General features: G+C 60.8%; 1 protein-coding gene across 3 annotated transcripts in view; it reads right to left on the bottom strand.

Moving 5' to 3' along the window:
• Positions 1-329: 329 nt before the first annotated feature.
• The window catches only part of ACOT7 (acyl-CoA thioesterase 7), a 110194-nt gene continuing 90061 nt past the window's right edge, over positions 330-20462 (bottom strand). For all 3 annotated transcript variants that reach the window (XM_036064483.2, XM_036064482.2, XM_036064486.2), the window contains exons 8-9: positions 16802-16986; positions 330-695 (exon numbers count right to left, since the gene is read on the bottom strand). In XM_036064483.2, the coding sequence (XP_035920376.2) occupies positions 597-695; positions 16802-16986 (284 nt within the window). In that variant the 3' untranslated portion in view covers positions 330-596. The remainder of the gene's footprint in view (positions 696-16801; positions 16987-20462) is intronic.

Genomic DNA, 20462 nt, shown 5'->3' with positions numbered 1-20462 from the left:
TCAGCTCTCTCTGCACATCACCTCCCTGAGTCCTCGAAAGCACCGTCCACCCCGCCTACGGGAAGGCGACTGGGGGCTCAGAGCTGGCATCTTGCATAGGCCAGAGAGAGGGCAAGTGGGGGGCTGGTGCCTCCAGGCCAGGACGTGGAACCAGGGCCCTGGGAGGGAAGGGGTGTCCTCTCCAGCCAGCACCTGAGTTTTGGGGTACACGCAGGGATTGGTACCCGGGGGGGGGGAGGGAGGGGTGGGCCCATGGAAGCCTCTAGTCCCCGCATCAGTGCCCACCAGGAACGCAGCCCCCCAAGACAAATGACCACCCAGGACCAAGGTCCAGCCAAACAGCAGCTTTATTAGTGACGCTGGATTCTTTACACACCGTATAGTGTGCACGCAAGTATTCCCTAGGGAGCGCTTACACCGGAGTGATAGAAAGAAAGCTTTGGTGTGTAGGTTTCCAGGAGAGAGCACAGGTTAACACTGCAAGACGAACACTTCACACAACACCAGCTCTCAATGTGGATTGGGTTTTTGGCCAAGGGGGTGAATTCTAAGTGACTAGACACTGGGGCTACTCCAGGCCCAGCGCGGGGCGGCCCCTAGGGCTGGGGCTCCGGCCGGCCCTGCCGTTTGGCCTTCATCTGCAGGTACCGCCCTTTGCCTTCCTCAAAGCGCTTCTTCTCGTCCTCGGTCTCGGGCTGTGGACCACACACAGAGACAGGCAGGTTAGAGAGCTCACAGAACCCTGACTGCGGGCCAAGGCCCGGGCCCCACCCCAGGAGGGCCCAGAAGACCCCACCCGGCTCCACTGGCCAAGTGGGGCTGCTTGGGTGCCAGGCGCTGGCCCCGTAGGGATGCCAGTTTCAGGAGCACACCCACGCCACCCTTCACAGCAGGTGGAACCCCCAAACCAGTGCCCATTTGATAATGAACTGCAGCTGGAAATGCTGTTGATAAATGAAACAGGGGAGGGAAGGCCTAAAACAGGGCCATGTGTGAGGAAGGAAAAGAGGGTCCCTGCTGGGGACGCTGCGATTGGTCCACTCCCAGGGAATGCCAGTTGCTCACAGTCCCTGCCCCAGAGGGAAGTGGGGACAAGCGCTGTGCTGGCTACGTCCCCTTGGGAAGGCCACTTTATTGTACCAGGAGCAATAGTGACCGCTTTGTGGGCAGGGAGCCTCGGATGGCGCAGATGAGCAGGAAGCGGCTCCTTGGGTCCTGCTCACCCCTTCTCTGTCACGTCTTTCCTCTGAGCAACCTAGGAAGCCACGTCCCCATACTCGGGGCGGGGGGTACAGAGCCTACTGCCCAGAGGGAATTGGCCGAACTGGCAGGATTGTGAACGGTGCCCCTTTCACTTTTTTTTTTAAGATTTTATTTTATTTATTTATTTGAGAGAGAGAGAGTGAGAGAGAGCACAAGAGGGGGGAGGGTCAGAGGGAGAAGCAGACTCCCCGCTGAGCAGGGAGCCCAATGAAGGACTCGATCCCGAGGGATCGTGACCCGAGCCAAAGGCAGTCGCCCAACCAACTGAGCCACCCAGGCACCCGCCCCCTTTCACTTTTAAGAGTGGCCTGGTCTGGAGGTGCCTGGGGGGCTCAGTCGGTTAAGCATCTGACTCTTGATCAGGTCATGATCTCAGGGTTGTGAGATCGAGCCCCACGCTGGGCTCCGTCCTCAGCACTGAGTCTGCTCGAGAATTCTCTCGCTCCCTCTGCTCCTCCCCACCCTCCCCCACTCTCTCTCAAAATTAAATTAAATTAAATTAAATTAAATTAAATTAAATTAAATTAAATTAAAAAAGAGTGGCCTGGCCTGGCCGCTAAGGGGTGTATGCCAGGCAGAGGTCACTCCCCGAGGCCCCATCTATCCCACTGTGAAGTTCTCTCTCGCCAGCCCTGCTCAGGAATTCAGGTTCAAAGAGCTGTGTTGATTCCTCTGGGACATTTCCTTGCGATACTTTGAGGGTGTCTGAAAGCCAAAAAATGGGGCAGTTGCCCTTCATCCACAATGACACCAAGCCCCAGCAGCTATTTTTAGGCCCAAGTGTTTTACAGGCAAATGGTATATTGGCAAAAGAGAGAACAATCAGCCAGAGGATGTAATGTCAGGTTACACCAAATATTTCCTCCCCCTCAGCCTCCTCAGAAATTGTTCGCTAAATGTCACCAGGTGTAAACTGTCAAAACCTTGTGGCTTGGAGCCAGTGGAACATTTGGGTATTTAAAGAACTAGGATCATGCTCCTTATAGCGGTTCTGGTGCGTATTTGAAGAGTCTTCGGAGCACACGTGGACACTGGTGGCTTCCCAAGACGCTTTATTGAGGAAGGCCCTCCTGCTGCTCTGGTTTCATCTCTGGCTGACTTTTTTAAAAATGAAATTTGAGGCCATGCAATTTGACCTGAGACAGCCCGGGGAAACAAAATGTTCTCTCGGTCAGAGCAGGCAGTGCTAAGAGGGAGCTTCCCGGGGGCAGGAGGCCAGGGGCCCATCCCTGTTGCTGAAGGCACCCCACAACCACAAGGCCGCATTCCGCAGGGCCGGCTTCTGTGCAACCCAGGCAGAGCTTCTCCGACGTAAGTCACCTGGGGGTCTTATAGATGCAGATTCTGGTGCGGGGGGTCTAGGGGCCAGGGCCTGAGACCAATTTCTTTCTTTTTTTTTTTTTTTAAAGATTTCTTTTATTTATTTATTTGACAGAGAGAGACACAGCGAGAGAGGGAACACAAGCAGGGGGAGCGGGAGAGGGAGAAGCAGGCTTCCCGCTGAACAGGGAGCCCGATGCGGGGCTCGATCCCAGGACCCTGGGATCATGACCTGAGCTGAAGGCAGTCGCCCAACGACTGAGCCACCCAGGCGCCCCCTGAGACCAATTTCTAACAAGCATCCCGGTGATGCGATGCTGCTGGCCTGGGGACCACTCTGAGCAGCAGGGCCCTGCCCTCTATCCATCCATCCCTGCAGCAAATGGGGGACAGCCGAAGAAGCCAAGAATGCAAGGTCAAGTCCACCAGGCTAGGTCAGTGGGGCCTTTTGCTCCCTCTCCTCTGTGGAACGTGCTTGGCGTGGCTGAGGGGACCCGTGGCTCCCATCCACCTGCAGCCAAAGGCCAGGGCTCAGGAGAGCGGCATGCCTGGGCCCCTCTTCAGGGGGAGGAGGGGCTGCAGCCAGGCTTCCCGCCTGCCTCACAGAGGACCAGCTCATGGGCAGTGTGTTTGGGTCCCGGGGCTGGGAAACTGGCTGAGGTGGAGAGCCTGGGCTGGGCCACGTGCCGAGGGTCCGCCCAGCTCAAAAGGCCCAGCCCCTCTCTGCTGGGGGATTCTGGAGCAGGGCCTCCCTCCAGCTGGTGGAATTTCCATTCCTGGAACAGGGGAAAGAAGGGAAGAGGCTTGGAAAGAAAAGAATTTCTCAAAAACAAGAGCGTGAGCCTGGCCTGGGCAAGGCAGCGGGATGGAGATTGATGGCCACCAGGCCGTCTGCAGAGCCCACTGGAGCCAGGTCCTGCCTAATGGGAGGGGCCCTTCTGTGTCTCCAGCCCACGAGTGTTTCTGGAAACCGGCAGACATGGGATTCACACGAGGAACTTGGGCCCCAAATGCCTGGTCACCAGCCAAGGGCTCTCAGGGCTCAGAAGAGCAGGGACGGGTCCAGGGAGAGCAACGAATGGAGCCTCCATCAGGGGTACCCTAGACAGAGGACCTGTGAGTGACAAGGAGCCCCCAGGATGCCTGGGTGGCTCAGGTGGTTAAGCATCTGCCTTCGGCTTAGGTCATGATCCCGGGGTCCTGGGATCGAGTCCCGCATGGGGCTCCCTGCTCAGCAGGGAATCTGCTTCTTTCTCTCCCTCTGCCCCTCTGCTCTCTCTCTCAAATAAATAAAATGAATCTTAAAAAAAAAAAAAAAAGCAGGGGCGCCTGGGTGGCTCAGTCATTAAGCATCTGCCTTCAGCTCAGGTCATGATCCTGGGGTCCTGGGATCAAGCCCCGCATGGGGCTCCCTGCTCTGCGGGAAGCCTGCTTCTCCCTCTCCACTCCCCCTGCGTGTTCCCTCTTTTGCTGTGTCTCTGTCAAATAAATAAATAAAATCTTAAAAAAAAAAAAAAAAAAAAAGCTAATCCTGACAGTTCTAGGAGATGCCTAGACATTGGCCAGCGCCACCTGCCCTCTGGAACGGGCTGGCCTGCCTTGGGCCCCCCCACCACACTGCATGCTCTTCCCGGAGAGGCCTCTTCATTCTGCCCCCAAACCAGCTCAGCCTCCCCTCTGGAGCCAGGGCGGGGGACCAGCCAGGCTGGTTTGAATCTGGCTTCGCCACTTACCATCGTAAGGCTCATAGACTCACTTACATTCTACCCTATAGGGGTGCTGGGGGGGTACCAAAGTCCTCTCAGCTGTCCCCAACAAGTCAGTGAAAGAAGCCCCCCCCCACCTCATGTACGAATCCATTTATACCAAACATTTAGAGTAAGCACATCCACAGAGAGAACACAGGTTAGTGGTGCCAGGGGCTGGGGGCGGGCTGACGACCCAGGGGTGCATGGTTTCTTCTGGGGGGATGAAAATGTCCTAAAATGGACTGTGGTGATGGTTGCACAACTCCGTGAACATACTAACACCTGCTGCATTGGACGCTGTAAACGGGGGGACTCTACAGTACATCATTACATCTCAAACCCACCAGAGGTGAACACCCCTCCTCACAGTTCACAAAAGTCAAAAAGAAGGTTCAGCACAGCTATGCCTCCCAGCCAAGTCCCGGCACAGAGGGGGCAGCAGGGCCGAGGAAACACTCCCTGAATTCCACCCGGCGCTTTCTCTACAGCGGCCGAGCCGCGATGCATTCACTCCCGGCAGGTGCACTGAGCGCCTCCCGGACGCCGCTCTGGGCCTGGTGCTGGGACCTGTCTCGGGAGCTGACGGTCTAGCCGGCAAGACGCAGGGGAACAGACAGATTATACAGTCCGTGGGAAAGTGACAATGACGCGGCCCCACCACAAGGTCAAACAGAGGGAGGGGGTCTCGAGGGCCAGGTGCCAGGGAGGCTCCGCAGGGGAGAGTAGCCAAGTGGGCACCGAGGTACACGGAGGTCTGCAGGTTGCCTGCCTACAGCAACAGCTGCTGCCCTCCCCAGCGGGTCAGGCAAGCGGCAGAGCCAGGCCCATTGGGCAGAGCGAGCCACCTCGGGAACGGCCTCCCTGGGAAGGAGCAGAAGGCAGAGTCCCAGGATCATCGCAGGCACCTCATCCGTGCAGTGGGAAGTCGATCTACTGGGTCTGTGAGGATACAAGGAGCAGGGAGAGCACCCAGGCCATCTCCAACCTCACGCCTCAATACAGTGGCCCCCACAAGCCGCCAGGTAACACACCTTTGGGGTGGGCATCAATCTGGATGGCCTTCCGGGCCCTTCTAACTCCAAGCAACGCTGTATTTATAAGCAGGAGCCTGATGCTGGGCCATTGGTCCTGCAGCAGCCGTGAAGACGGCCGGTCCCCTGGGCCAGGTCTCTACGGGGCAAGGAGCTGTCCAGAGTCTAGTCCACTGGTAAGAATAAGTCAGCAACAAAGAACAGAGAGCTCTTCTCTCTTTGAGAAACACACTGAAATACTCAGAGGCGATGATGTGATCTGAGATTTGCTTCCAGTGGCCTGCGGGGTGAGGTGGGCAGGGGTACACTTGCGTGAGCAAGACTGGCCCTGTGTTGCTAACTACAAGGAGTTCTTTCTTCTCTTTAGTTTTGCATATAGTTGAACTTTTCCATAATTAAAAGGTAAAAAAAAAAAAAAAAAAGCCAACTAGACCCATCAGGGCAGCTGCAGGGACCCCTTCTCCCTTCCCTGGGCACAAAGAACTTCAAGTCACACAGTCAGTCGAGGGGCTGAGTCCGGGTTGGAGAGGAGCTGCTCCCCTACCCTGGGCTCTATTTCCCACCTGGCACCTTCCTCCCGGCCAGAATACCCGCAGTGTCCCGGGCTAACCCACACGGCTGTGACAAGATCCCTCCAACTGCCCAGGTAAACCTTCTGCAGGGACTGAGCCGAAAGCCTTCCCGCCCCTTCTCCCACGCGGGCTGTGCACAAGGCATGAACCTGGGGCTAGGGACGAGGAGAAAGTTCTCTGGGCAACAGCTTTTAGCAAGCCGCCTGCACCGAGTCCTGGTGGACTGGACCACGCCAGCACGTCCGAATCTACACGACAACCCAGGAGGAGCACCAAAGTCGTTACCATTTCCCTTCTACTGATGAGAACGCAAGGCGCAGACGCGGTGAGGGACTTGCCCAAGCGACAGCTGGTGAGCGGCAGGCCCTCGATTGAGCCTGGGCGCTACCGCTGCTCCCGGTCCTTCCAGCCAATGGGCTCTTACTGGTGGGCTCAGCAGTAGGCGGTGGGGGACATGGTGACCCTGCGATGTCGCCCTGGTGAACGGGAAGGGCCTGCCCTCCCAGAACAAGCCTGGAGCCCACCTGGACTCGCAGCGGCTCAGCCCCCGGGCCCCAGGCCACGGGAGTGAAGGCGCCCTCTCGTGTTGGTGCCAGCCTGCCAGGGGCCCAGGCTCAGGGGTGCGTTCCTGTCCCAGCCCCTCACTCCAGCCTTGGAGCTAGGTGCCTCCCCAAGGAGCTTCTCGAGCTCTAGCGGACAAGGGCAGATGTGCCCTGCATCTTCCCTGTCTGGCTCAGGTTCTGACACCCGGTCACTCCCGTGAGCCGTGAGCGCAACACCAGGGGCTGCGGGAGCCCGGTTTACGAGACGCCGCAAGCAGCCACGCTGTCCTCCAGATTTCCACAGACATGAGCGATCGTGCCCCCCCTCCCGTCACATTTAGGGGAAGTCAGAATTGGGGCCATCACCCCCATGCTTTCGCCCGACCTGCGAGACATGCTCCCTCTAGTTCATCAACTTCGGGAGTGAGGGGCGGGGACGAGAGAGGGACCGTCTGCACGGCACGTCAGAGCCTGGAAGCCGGAGCGCGCGGTGTCGGGTCCTGCTCAGGGCCAGGCCTCGGGAGGCGAGCAAGGCGCCTGGCACCCATCCTAAGGAGGCGCTCCCCGCTGGGGCCGTGCGTGTGCTGGGTGGCACCACGGGCCTCCCCTCGTCCCACGTGGTTGGGACAATTCCGTCCAGCATGGCTTTCTAGAGCTCATCCTCCGGTCAGGCCTGAGGTCGGCCCTCCACCAGGTTACCCCCGACGACTGCAGCTACTCACCCCTCTCTAGTCAACAGGCCATCCAGCGTTCCAGAACGTGTGCGCCAAAGGCTCTGCATGCTTCTCTCACTAGTTCAGGCCACAGTCACCTGAGGAGGGCCAGGGCCTGAAGTGCAGGTAATTCTGGTCTATGCTGCTGGCACAAAACACGGAAAATTCTAGTCGCTCGGTGGAGGGAGAAGCCAGCGCCCAGCACCAACGTTCGAGATTCTGCCGCTAACTCATCAGACAGAACTAACACCGCCTCGTGATGGATGGGAAGGCAGCCGGCCAGCCGCAGCGGGGCCAAGACGCTCGCAAGGCCGGGGAGGTCTCTCTTCTGGGCTCGGATGACGGCATGTGCTGAATGTTCTGGGCTCTAGAGCCCCGCCTGGCGTAGGAGTAGTACCTGGTTGATACCAAGGCACCGAGCACCCACCCTGGGAGCGCGGCACACCCTGGGAGCCGGGCAAGGGCAGGGAGGCTCGTCGCTGCGCCCCTGCAAACAGTGGCGGGCAGGGCAGCGTCCCCGCTCTCTCTGCAGGCACAGTCCCTGCCCTGGTGGCTGGAGGACATTCGGCCTCCCCAGGCCGTGAGCGCCGACGAATGGCCCTCCCAGCCAAGTGACTAAGAGGGGCCGCCACTTCCCTGCCGGGTGTGAAGCTGACAGCCAGACAGAGAGCTGTGGCACAGCGGGCCCCCCCCGGCCTCCCGTCTCCCTCCATCCGGCAGTAAATCAATACAGAAGTTGCTGGCTATTGCTGTTTTTAATGGAGGGCTGGGGGTGGCGGGGGAAAGGAAGAAGCTCCCCCCTGGGAAACCACGTCTGCTTTCAAGTGCCTGAAGCTGTCGGCATGGCGGAGGGCCCCGGACCACAGGCCAGAGGCTCTCGACAGCCGAGCACTCACCGGCACCCTTGGGGGGCCAGGACCCTGGTGTGCCGCTGCCCATAGGCACGAGGAACCCAGGCTCTGGGCCACAGCGACCTGGCCGTGTGGCCTTGGGGCTGCCCCCTCCCCTCCCCCCGTCGCAGGGCAAGGCGTGTGTGCCTGATGCATTCCTGTCACCCGCAGCCTCAGAGACGGAACAGCCTCCTGTCTGCCAACCCACCGCACTGCCCAGGGCAGAGGGCGGCCCCGGGGGTCCTCGTAAGGCCGCAGGGCCTCTGCCTCGTCACATCCAGCCGCAGAGACCCAGGGGTCAAAAGCGCCCCCGCCCCCTCTGCTCAGGCGGCTGCAGGGGCCTCAGATCCGCGTCCTCTCCCTCCCTCCTCCGGCTCCCCCTGCCAGGGGCTGTCTTCCGGGCTCCCTTCCACTGGAGGGAAGCCCGTGGCTCGCAGAGCCCCACAGTGCAGACCAAATGTTTTCCAGTTTGCATTTTCTGTGCTGCGAGAACACACATTTGGAACTTGGCACAGAGGGCGAGTGACTAAGTTCCACCCTCAGTAAAATCAATAGCTTGTCCTTTTCGTAATTAAAGAATGTCTGGTGCGAAGAGGGTTTCCCGTGGTGACAGAGCAACTTCCTGCGAGCCTGAGGGACGCAGACGTTCTTAATTAGGAAACCACGCACGCACCTCCTCCCGTCTTCGTACTGGGAGACAGGAGGGATCTTGGGACAATCGTGCAGGCAATTAGGATGTCTTCTGATGACTGGAGCCATGCAACGCGGCCAGGAAGGGACAAGCGTGGCATCCAGGAGCCCTAGCCTGGCAAGCAGCCATGTCCCCAGAGCGCGGCTCCACCGGTGACCGTGACCTCGGCGGGCGGCAGAGCCCTCACCACCCTGCCTGAGGCACGCACAAGGGCACTCATCGCGGTGGCTCCAAGGGTGAGATCGCTGTGGAACCGATCTGCTGTGCGGCCATGGACTCCCCTAGGAGAGGCCGGCAGGAGGCTGAGGAAGGGGCAGGGAGCATGGGGCCGAGGGAAAGGCAGCGAAGGGGGACAGTCTCTGGTAGAGGAGGCGAAACAGGGCTCGCTCCTACTGGGCGGCTTCTCAGCAGCTTCTCCCAAGGCATCGGGGGTGGGGGTGGGTCAGAGCCCTTGCTCCCGTGACCCCCGGACGGTGACAAAGATCGTAACTGCCATTTGCTGAGGCTGGGCCTGCCCCAGGCCCTGTGCGTGCGCGCTGTCGAGTCCATCTTTCTTGTCCTGTCTGAAGCCGGCACTGTGCCTGGGACACAGCGAGGGCCCAGGGGGCATTTGCTGAACGAACGAATGACCAAACCGACGGAAGATCAAACCAAAAAAAGCCTTAATAACAAATTGGTGTGGTCTTTGTGCTAAAGATTCAAAACCAGTGGTTTTGCTCAGTGGACACATGCTTAGGCACCATGTTGTCCCCAACCGAGCCGAGAGCTCAGCGCACTCAGGGTCCCCACAGGAGCCTGCACCGATGACAAAGGCATGACCAGGAGTGTCCAGCACAGAGAGGCGCGGATAGAGCCCCAGAATAAGCACCTCCTCTCCTGCTGGCTGTGCTGACACGCTTTAGTCTGCGTCCGTGTGTGTGCGTGCGCATGCGTGTGCAGGGAGACCCTTCTGCCTCCTTCCGATCACTGTGGGGGTCTTGGGGCCTGTTTCTTACCTGCACCTCCGACTACACTTTGAGTACCACGTACCTGGATTCACAAGCTCTTTGCCACAGGGCTCCACACCACCCTGCAGAGAAAGCACGGTGCCACCAAGCAGCAGTGTTTCGTACGTGCTCAGGGGCAGGTGGCCCTGCATTCCACCCCAGGACACACCAGGTACAAGCCTGCCCTGCTGCGAACCCTTTCCTGGGTCCCCACAACCTTCACAGGCCTCTCCCCTTATTTACCGTCCAAGGTGGCTACTGCGGAACCGAGGGCACCCTGACCAGCTGGGACGCCCCCCTCCACTGCACCTTCTGCAAGTCTCACCCACAGGCCTCCCCTCCTGCAGCCACCCTCCTGGCACCACACGGAGTCAGGCCTAGCAGTGCCCTCCGAGAGCCTGCCTCTGGGTTTTCACGCTCTACAGAAATTACAATAGCAAGGGGGGCACCTGGATATGAAAACACGGCAACGAAGCAATAAGACTGGTAGTTCATGAGTAGAACCTACCAGCATCTTAACAAGAAAAGGTGTATCATGTGTGCCACGGGCCCTCTCCCTTTTGGACAGCTGGCTGCTGGATGTGAACTGGGTGGGGTCCCCAAAGCACGGGCCGTTCCAGCAGAGGCTGTTACGGAGCTGTCAGGGACACAGCGGAGCATCCAAGGGCATGTGGAGGTGGGGGCTGCACGCCCCCGGGCCACCCACACCCCTGATTCTCACAGGCCACTAAAGCTCCCCATCACCAACCATTCAGCTTCAGGATCCTGGCATTTTCCCATCACAAGACAGACTCTCTGTGAAGCACCCAGAGCCAAGCGAGAGAATGGAACACTGGGTCAAGAAGCTTCACGAACAGTCTAGTCCTGGACTCACCCCTGTGCAGGGCAGCAGGGAGCACAGGCCCCTCAGTAATGTGGCTTCTCACACCCTTCCAGGAACAGCATCAATCAGGCTGCACATCTGAATTTCTGAAGTTAGGGAGCAACTGAAAATCATTCCAGCACACTGAGTGCCCAGGCTGCTGACGTGCGTCCCCAAGCCGTGGAGCAAACCTGGGACCCCGCCCATGACAAGCCCTGGGTAGGGACCCCCTGTCCTACAAGCTGGGGGTGATGTGTGCTCCGCCTGCCACGGTGGGCTGTGCAGAGCACGCCTGGCCACGGTCAGCAAAGTGGCAGCCTCCTCGGCGGCTGACGCTCCATCCTGAGGAACGGAGCCATTGGGAGGACCCCAGCCCCCGCCATGCCATGTGCCTGGGGTCAGGCCTGGGTCCAGGGAAGCAGGGAACTGGTGGCTGCTGTAAGCCTTTCCCCATGCGTCCTCTTCAGGGTGAAAGAGTGAGGGGCCTCCTAGGTAGGTCATCACTGGGACAGTTCAGAGAGGCCCCACCGAACAGCAACTGCCTGGCCTGTGATGGCTCCAGTGGGGAAACTGCGGCTCAGGGGTGGGAAGGGACCAGTCATGGCCGAGGGGCTCAGGGTCCTGCACTCGGTCCCCTGGACCAGAGCTAGCCAGCTGGTCGCCTGTCTGCAGGACGAGAACTATCCACCCTGACTCCCAGTGCTGGATCCACTAGCACAGGAGAAGCGCGTCGGCATTCCACGAACGCCCCAGCTCCTTATGACCAGACCGTTGTCACTTTGGGCACCCGGGACAACCACCCCGCCAGCCCCTTCCCAGGTGACAGGGAATGGCAATGCGTGTGCACAGGCCTAGGCGCCCCGGGCCTCTCGAGTGACTATGCCCTCCACGCACGCGTCCTTACTGTGCTCTGTGTGGAGCTCAGCGGCTCGCGTGAGCCTCACGCTGAAAGGACAGAGGGATGGCTGCACCCCTGATTTCCTCACCGCCTCCCGTTTTAACCTAGAAAATACTTTCTGGTCATTTCAGTGGCTGAGACGGAGGCCTCCGGGGCTAGGCCCTGGTCCACCAGGAGGCGGGCGTCCACAAGCACCCGCCAAGATCCTCCGTGATGGGGCAGGCTCGCTGTGGTTTGGGTTTTCTGGGAGCAGAGCGATCCTGCTTTGTAGACACCGCCCCCGCTGCCCCCACGTGGGCCTCAGTTCACTGGGGCAAACGTTCCTTTTCCAAATGATCCACGAAGCGGTGAAGGGTTCTCTCAAACCCTGCACTGCCTACGTGCCTGCGATGGGTTCCAGGCTCGCCCTCGTCCCACCGCGCCCCGTGTCGACACACACCGTCCTCACAGCGGGCCAGGACGCCTGCACCTCTAGCACCCCACCCGCACACATTCCCCAGCGACACCTCCTGTCTCCCTGGGGCCCCGGGGGTAGCAGCACCCACGTCTCGACCAGAGAATGGGAGGCGGGTCGGGCAGGACAGCGCTCACTCTGCCCTCAGCACACACAATTTGGTCCTCATGTTTCTGGAGACTAAAAAGGGCTCGAAAACATCACCCATAGGAGGTGCTGGGACCAACCTGGTGCCTGGTCCCCAGGCAGCCACCCTAGTGGCATCCACCCCGTGTCTCTGCACAGGCCCCCTTTCCAGCCCTGCTCAGTGAAATCCGGGGCATGTCCTCCACCCGAGGTCAGAGGTCATGGCCACAGAGCGGCCTTCAGAGGGGGGCCGGGCAGCCAGGGGGGCCTGGGCCTGGTGTCCAGCCCAGCAGCCTGGCTCCATGCTGCGCATTTGCCTCTTTAATCATTAGCCTGGAAAGTGTCAGCAGCTGCTGGACTCTGCGCATCCTCCCCAGCATAAAATATTCACCAAGAGAAACCCCGAACGGCAACGCTGCCTTCCGTGTCAGCCGGGCCCTGGGGATGGAAGCTAAAAATAGACAGGAGGTAGAAGACTTGCTGACAAGGGGGGAGGGGGCGGGGCGGGGCGGAGGGCTGAGCCCCCCACAGGCACCGCGGGCTGGCTGCAAGGAGCTCCTGTGTGCTTGGGGAGGCAGACGGTGTCGCACGGCGGTCCTCAAGGGAGTGCACACAGGCTGAGCTGCAACCCCTCTCTGGGGAGCTGCACCCTCCCTGCCAGAGCCTGGGCCCCAGGACACCTCCCTGAAGAATCAAAGACCATCTTTAATTAGCAAGATAACAGGCTGGATCAATGTGAGGCCAGCCAGCAGGAAGACAGGGCCATCACTAACTGCCGGCCCCTCAAACCTAGGGATTCGGCCACTGTCCCCTTCACTCAAGCAGGTGTCTTTCCCCACCTGCTGGGCACCAGCATCCCTTCCTCTGGGCTGGCCCTCCACCTGTGACTGACACTCCCGACCCACGTCACGGGTTTCTAGAAAGGGCACGGACAGCTTCCCGGGTACATAGACTGGCCCAGACCCAGGACTGCTTTCCGCCTCTGTGAAGGTCATGGGTACCCCCACAAAGGGCTCCTGGACCACAGGTACTGTCCATGGGAGCCTGGACCCCTCCTGGCTACAGCACTGGTGTCCCCAGCAGGCTGAGTGCCGGGGTGCATGCAGGGCAGGCGGGGGCAGCCCACAGCAGCTGCTGGGCTCTTGGGCAGGCGAGCGTTACAAATCAACTACGGCTAGCACTTCGGACCTGGCCAGAAAACCCTGTCAATTCACATTTACTCAGAATGAGCCTTTGCAAAATGAAGATGGTCCGACTCCTCGGCTGTGCTTACTCTCATACCCATTTGGGGAGCCCTGCAGGCCGCTGTACCCCCTCAGCTGACAGCAGAGGAAAGGCCCCACGTGGTCAGAAGGCTGGGTCCCGGGGCTGGGCCTGGCCGGGATCAGCTGGGTGGCCTCAGGTGTGTTCCTGCCCCCTCCTCTGCCCCTAGGGCGGTCGGCTCCAGCCCCCAGGCCTCCAAGTCCCTGGTTCCTTTTACCTAGACAGTTTCTGGGAAATGGCTCCCCTGCCCCCAACACCAGGCCCTGCTTGAACGCAGCCCTGTCCATGAGGCCCTCCGTGGAAGGAACCTCCTTAAGTAGCAACAACTGTCCCAGGGAATGCCGATCCCCCACCTCCTGCTTCTTCCCCCGTGACCCTCACCAGCATCTCACAGTCTGGTGTCCCTACTTGCTTACTGGCTCCCTCCAGGAGAGCGTCAGCTCCAGTGGGAGGGGTCCAGAAAGCACAGCGAACAGCAGCAGACGAGTGCGGTGCTCCCAGAACGCTCACCCACCCTCTGTGGCATGCACGAGGGCCGTCCCCCTGGTACGGATGAGGAAACAGAGGCGCACCCAAGAAGAGCAAGCCTGGGACCACACGACCAGTACACCCTGACCAGAACCCGGGCAGCAGGATGCCCACGCCCACGTGTGCCCCCACAGGACGTGAGGGGGGAATCCCTGGGGCGTTCAGGGGCCTGCAGGTGCCAGCTGCCCACCAGCAGGGCACTGACCAGCGCAGTGGGGGAATGTGGCTGGAGAGGCGAGCAAGCCCATGAGCCGCCCACGGGTATTTTCCTGAGCCCCACTCTGTGCCGGGCATCCTGGAATCACACATCGGTCTGGATGCACCAGAGGATCTGAGATGGTGCCGGGTGCCGGGAGATGGTGTGGGAACAGGAGAGAGTCGCTGGGCAGTGGTGGGGGTCAGGCTTTATCTCGAGTGTGGAGGGAAGGCGATCTAAGGATGAGCTGAGAAACAGTGGAAGGAGCTGCCTCCTCAACAATCTGAGGGAAGGCGTCCAGGCAGAGGGACAGTGCGTGCAAAGGCCCTGAGGCAGGACTGAGTCTGGGGGCTGAAGCCAGAGAAGCCAGCTTTGCTGGACCCTGTGCTGAGGGCACCAAGGCCAGAGAGCAGATTAGGTGGGAGAGGGAGAAAATCTGATTTTAACAAACTTCCTCTGCTCCAGTGTGGGGTCGGGTGGAGGGCAGCAAGCCTGGAGAAGGCAGTAGAGCTTGGGGCTGAGCAGGGATCCAGCCAGCGATGGGGCCTAGAGACCGTGGGTGCGGGGGGCTGAGCAGCAGAGAGGAGAGGAGCCAGGCACGTTCCCGGGCTCACTGAGAGAGGGAACCCGTGAGGACCAGTGGGATTTTTTGGGGAAGGATGATGAGCTCAATTCAGGATACATCACGTTTGAGATGCATGCGGGTCCCTATAGGAGACCGGCAGAGCTGGCAGAGCCGATCGGGGACTGAACCGTGAGCGCAGAAGAGTGCTCATGGCACGAGGCCTGGACCCAGCCACCCAAGGGGGAGGGAAGGGCATGGTGGGCACCCGTCGGGGCCTGGTGTTTGGGGGATCACGGATTGACTGTGTGGACAGTGCGGTCCCGTGTCAAGGGAGCACAGGTCCCCCCGAGGCCTGGCGCATCATGCCAGGCCGGCGAGAGAGAGACGCAGAGTGTCCTTGCATCTGGCCGCGCTGCTGGAGCCCGGAGGCTACGGAGAACAGAGAGCAAGCATTCGCCTGTGTGAGGCGGAATTCAGCATTCGGGATGGGGCACTGGGACAACATGGAAGATGGGACAGGGGTCCAGGAGAGAGGCGGGGAAAGCCTGTGTTTGAGGGCCAAGAGGAGCAGGCAAGGTTCTGCGGAAAAGTGGCCCAAGACCCAGAGACACGTGGCTGCTAAGGTCAAGGCCAGAGGCGGTCAGGGGGAACACACGCTCATCAGCCAAGGGGACAGGGTGGGCATGGGAGCCATCCCCCCGGGGCCACGCGTCAGGGCGAGGGGCAGCATGTGGGACGCACACCCCCAGTCCTCACGCTCGGGCGAGGCGGGTCTCAGGGAGGCTCGTCGGGCTGACAGCAGGAGGGCTGCGTGGGGCTCCCCGCCTGTAGAGGGGGCGGGTGGGGGCAGAGCTCCGACAGAGAGAGGCTGCGGGGCCGGAGGGAGCGGCACGTGGGAGCCTAGTTCCCGGCCTGCGTGAGCAGCGGGTCTCCACTGTGGCGTCTGTCGTAATGGTTTTCAGCGCCCGCTCTTCTCCTGCAGGAGGCACAGGATCTGCCTGGGGAGCAGCCGCCGCGGGAGCGGCAGGGGGCCGCAGAGTGCCAGGCGCTCGAGAGAACCCCCCCCCCGCCCAGGCCACTCTGCCCCCCACCCTCACCCCGGGGGCGTGGGGAGCTCCCCCTGCGGCCCCACAGGAGCGGCCTCCAGCAGCAGACGTGCAGGCTGGCTCAAGGGGCATCAGGAGCAGCCCGAGCAGCCGCAAGTCGTGTGCTGGACCCAAACGCAGGCTCCCCGGGACGGGACGTAGGACCCTCTACCAGCGCCTCAGCCTTGTCGGCCCGACGGGCCCTCGTCTGGTGACGGGGGGCCAGCAGCGGGGGCCTGGGAGCCCCAGAGGCCTCGCTGGCCGGTGCCAGGCAGACTGTGACCGGCACTGGCAAGGGATGCGTGAGGCTTATGGTAAAACCATCCTGGGCCTCAAGGGAGATCTGGAAGCTGCGTGCGTGTGTTCACTCATTCATTCACTCATTCATTCATTCCACAGTTCCCGAGTACCTCCCAGTCAAGCATCCTCACCACCCACCCACCACCTTCCCCGTTCCCCACTTTGGACGTCGGCCACCTCTGGATCCCTGACTCTCCCTGCGTCCAGCACGTCACATTGCTGGGATTCCTGCTCCGGGACCCTTCAACACTGCGGTGGCAGCATCCCATGTGAGAGGCTGTGTGGCCAGACACCTGCCATCTCTCTCTGCATACCCAGGGCAGAGCCCGGCCAGGCAGCCGAGGCAGGGAAGGACCATGAGTCCCCGATGCCCAGCCCCGTGCTGTCGGGGTCTGGCTCAGCCCCCATCAAGCAGGACACTCAGGCCAAGGCTCCTTGAGAACCCATCCCTTGGGAGGGTCCTCAGCCCCACTGTAGCTTTTATACATAGCTCTGGGAGCCCCTGGGCACTGTACTCACCCTTGAGAGAGAACCCCCAGAGCAAGGAGCTGGTGAAGAGGTCTCTCCCGTCCTGTCTGCCCGGTCTGACCTCACAGTCCACAGGGGAAGGCCCTCGCGTTTGAGGGGCAGTGCAGCCCAGGTCACCGGGCCGCGAGGTGGCCGGCCGGGCCAGGGCCCTGCCCCCCAGAATGGGCTCATAGGACTCAGTCTCTCTTGGGAGCCGCTGAGTGCTGGCGGGGCCAGCCAGGAGGGCGGGCGCTCACTCACCACGAGCTGGGGCACGGGCAGCGACTTGCCCTCCTGGCTCAGGGACACGTAGGTGAAGAAGGCGCTGGCAGCCCGGTAGCGCTTCTGCGAGTTGTCCACCACGGGGTCGGCGTCCACCAAGACCTCGATCTCCATGGACTTATTGCTCGTGAAGGTCATGCGTCCAGAGATGGTAATGACACAGCCTGTGGGGCACGCACAGCGGGTTAGCGGAGGGCACCAGCGGAGGGGCGGGGGGGCGGGAGGGCACAGGGGGCGGGTCACCAAGGGCGTTAGGAGACACCTGGTTAGGCAGCGTCTAACAACTACGAGGACATGGAAATGACGAATTCTCACCGCGCCTCGTTAGTAGCCCCGAATGCTCATCTGCCTCGGGAGCAGGTGTTTGCTTCTAGTGTTTACGTGGACATTTGGAGTGGTGGCCGTCACCTGGCCCCTGCCCCCTGGGAGGGGCGGCCCCCAACCTGCTTTCAGGCAGCTGGGGGGTGAGCTGGCTCTGTCCCTCTCAAGTCACATTAAGGCCACGTAGCCACACCGTCCACACTGCGACCTTACTGTGCCACACGGCTGCCCCGCCATGTTGCTCTAAGCCACCTTCCCGGTACCTTCCCAGCTCCCTGGCTATTGTTCCTGATGCTGGTCTGACGGCAGCCTCGGGCGCTTGGCAGGGCCAGTGGTCACGTTGACTCTGGTCCTGCGTTCCCCCAGAGCCACTGCGTGTCCTTCAGCCCACGTCCTCCTGCCCTTCTGTCCTGTCAAAACCGCGTCTGTGCCGTCAGGCTCTCCCTCTCTCCGGCTGGCTTGCTCACGGGACCACAGCTCTCCTCGGAGCTGCGGACCCTGCCCCACAACATAGCCGAGACCCTGAACTTGGTCTGATTCCCCAGGTGCTCACCACCTGCCTGGGCTGGCATGGTTTCCCTTGTTGATTATGATGCAGTCCAGAGTCCTACGTTCCCATAACACCATCCTGGGTGTCCCTCTCCCTCTCAATCTCAACCCAACCTCCCTGTGCTCCCCATGCCCTTTGGGTCATGACTCTCCACCCTGGCAGCTGCTTCCCAACCTAGAGTGGTTCTCCTCCCCCCAGCCCCCCATTCACGGGCTCTCGCCTGCCATCCAGCCTTGGCCCTTTCGCACCTTGCTCCCTTCATCTCACGGAGCCCAGTCTTCTCCTATAAACAGACTTGACTTGCCTCCCAGGGTAACTATAGGGAAGACACGAAATGAGCCAGGTGCTAACCTAGTGCCCAGTGGCAGAAGGCACTCAGCACCGTCATTATCATGGCTGATGGTGTGGCTCTGGACCACGAGGCAGCACTAATCCTCAGGGGCTTCCGGGGGGAGGGGCTGACACCCCCACCAACGTGTAGCCAGAACGGTCCCCCAGCCCCCGCTCCCAGCATGGCCTTGTTCTGGGATGGGTTCAAGGAAATCCCTGCCCAAGTCTAGCACATGATGCTGAGACCCGCTCCCTGGAACCAGCCCTGGAACCAGTGCTGGCCGTGGGAACCTCTTAACAACCCTGGGAACCCCGGTGTCCGAGCTCCGAGGAGACAGGCGCCACGAGACATGTTCAAAGACCCAGGAGGACAGACAAGTCAAGACAGCGTGGTGACTGTTAGGGGTGAGCATGTGGGCAGGCCAGAAGCAGGGGCAGTTATTCCATGTTACAGAGTACCAGAATGTTCCAAGCCACATTCAATTTCATACTTACAGGGAGGGCTTCATGTCCCGTACAGCCATTTCCGGGAGGGAAGGAAGGCCACGCGGTCAGTGACAGGGCCATTATGGGAGCTCTATGAGGGCAGAGTCACGAACAAAGCACCCCACACACACCTGTGGCCGGGCTGAGACCAGAGTGCGAGCACGTCAGGGCCCGGGGTTGGTGGGCAATTCCTGCTGCCCCGTTAGGAGCTGCCTCTGTGACCCACAGGCTCACCAGGCTCCGGCCGAGTGACAGGCGGCTCGGCCCCCGGGGCAGGATGGGGGAGGTGCAAATGCATCTCCCTGTGTCCTTCCCATCATTGTGTCCTCTCTACCCCCAGAGAACCTGTGATTGCCACGGGGGCTCTTCTGAGAGGAATATAACACACCAATTCTGCTTCTGGTTTCGGGGGGTCAGGACAGCCCTGCAGTGCTCCCCAGTGGCCCCCAAGTTGAAGGCTCTGTTTTGGATGACCCCGTAGGTGCACCTCTGTTCGGAAGCATGGGCAAAACCCCACCTGAGTGTGCCCGGCATGAAGGCGGCACCAGGCAGGGCTGCACTCATGACCACACCCAGCCAGGGTCTGCGGGACTTTTAATAAGAGAACACACGGCATCCAGGCTCGACCTGCTCACCTCCAGGGACCGCCACTCCTATCTCAGGAGGCCAGAGGTCAGTGGGGGCAGGTGCTCATTGCAGCCATCATGCACAGGGCTCTGGTGGACAGAACCTGCTCCAAGGCTCAGCCCGGCCTGGCTCCCCCTTCCTGCCGCTTCCTTGAGGCTGCAACAGTGCTTTCTCATGGGATCGGAGCCGGAACCAGGGGCCTTCATCACCCAGAGGGGGAGCAAGGCTGTTGACGTGGTTCACCAGGGAGCACGGGGCTAGGACACAAGGCCAGCGGCAGGCTGCCCAGACATCTCATGGAGATGGGGTGTCAGGCTCCTTCCCACGAGGTCTGGCTCATTCCATCCCAGGTGCAGGGGCAGGGCCACAGGAGGGGCGTGCCAGGCCTAGCCCAACCCCCGCCTGGGACACTGGGACACCACCTGAGACAGGGAAGGACCGCAGCGGCTGGCTCGTGTTGGCGTGCACTTCCGTTTGCCCGAGGAACTGCAGACTGGGGAGCGGGACCTGCCAGGCACAGCAGCCAGGCGCTCAGAGGCTCTCTGTGGGGCATGGCGGAGGCAGGGTGGCCCAGAGCACGGGGACACTGCCTGGGAGCTTTTCCACTAGGTCACATGTCCAAATCCACCCGGACAATGGCTTGTTTATTTAAAAGACCAGGCGCGACCAGCTCAAGGGGGAAATCGCCCCGTCATCGGTGCTAGGAGCCACGAGCCCACCAGGACAGGCTCAGGTTGTCAGGCCACTCTCCTGGCCTGGGGGACGGAGGCCGGGAGGAGGCCCCGGGTTCTCCTCTGAGCTGCTAAGTGGGAACAGACAGCCATTCCCCGCCGAGTGTCTCCATGAAAGGCAGGCTCTCTGAGGCCCGGGGCGGCCCCGGATGGCCCGCGGTGCCCTGCGGAGGACCTCGGGTTCCACAGGCTCTGGGGTGCCCTGGGCAGGTGGCCAGCCAGGACCCACACCGTGCCTTGGCTTCCTCATCTGCAAACAGGCACAGGAGTAGCTGTCTCTCGGGGAGGTTGTGACAAACCAGTGAGCCTGCAAATGTGGCCACGTGGAGGTCACTTGCCCACATTAATTATGTCACGTGGACGTTTAGCCCAGGACAGAAATTTCTGGTAGGGTCTGAGTGCCCTTCTGCTTAACAGCCCTCCAGGAAAAGCCACCTTAAGCCCAAAGGCGGAGTGTGCCCACACAACGCTCTTAGGGTCTTTGGGTGGAGAATTACACCAACATGGTAAACAAGAAGTAACGTTTAAAACAAATCACATTTTTTCTCTATAGCGGGCACATAAATGCTGGCCAAGAGGCTGCTTCTAACGCTGT

This window comes from Halichoerus grypus, chromosome 5 (assembly GCF_964656455.1).
Source record: "Halichoerus grypus chromosome 5, mHalGry1.hap1.1, whole genome shotgun sequence".
In the NCBI taxonomy this organism is placed as follows: domain Eukaryota; kingdom Metazoa; phylum Chordata; class Mammalia; order Carnivora; family Phocidae; genus Halichoerus; species Halichoerus grypus.
The sequence above is the reverse complement of the archived record's forward strand: the minus strand, read 5'-3'. Positions and strand labels throughout refer to the sequence as shown.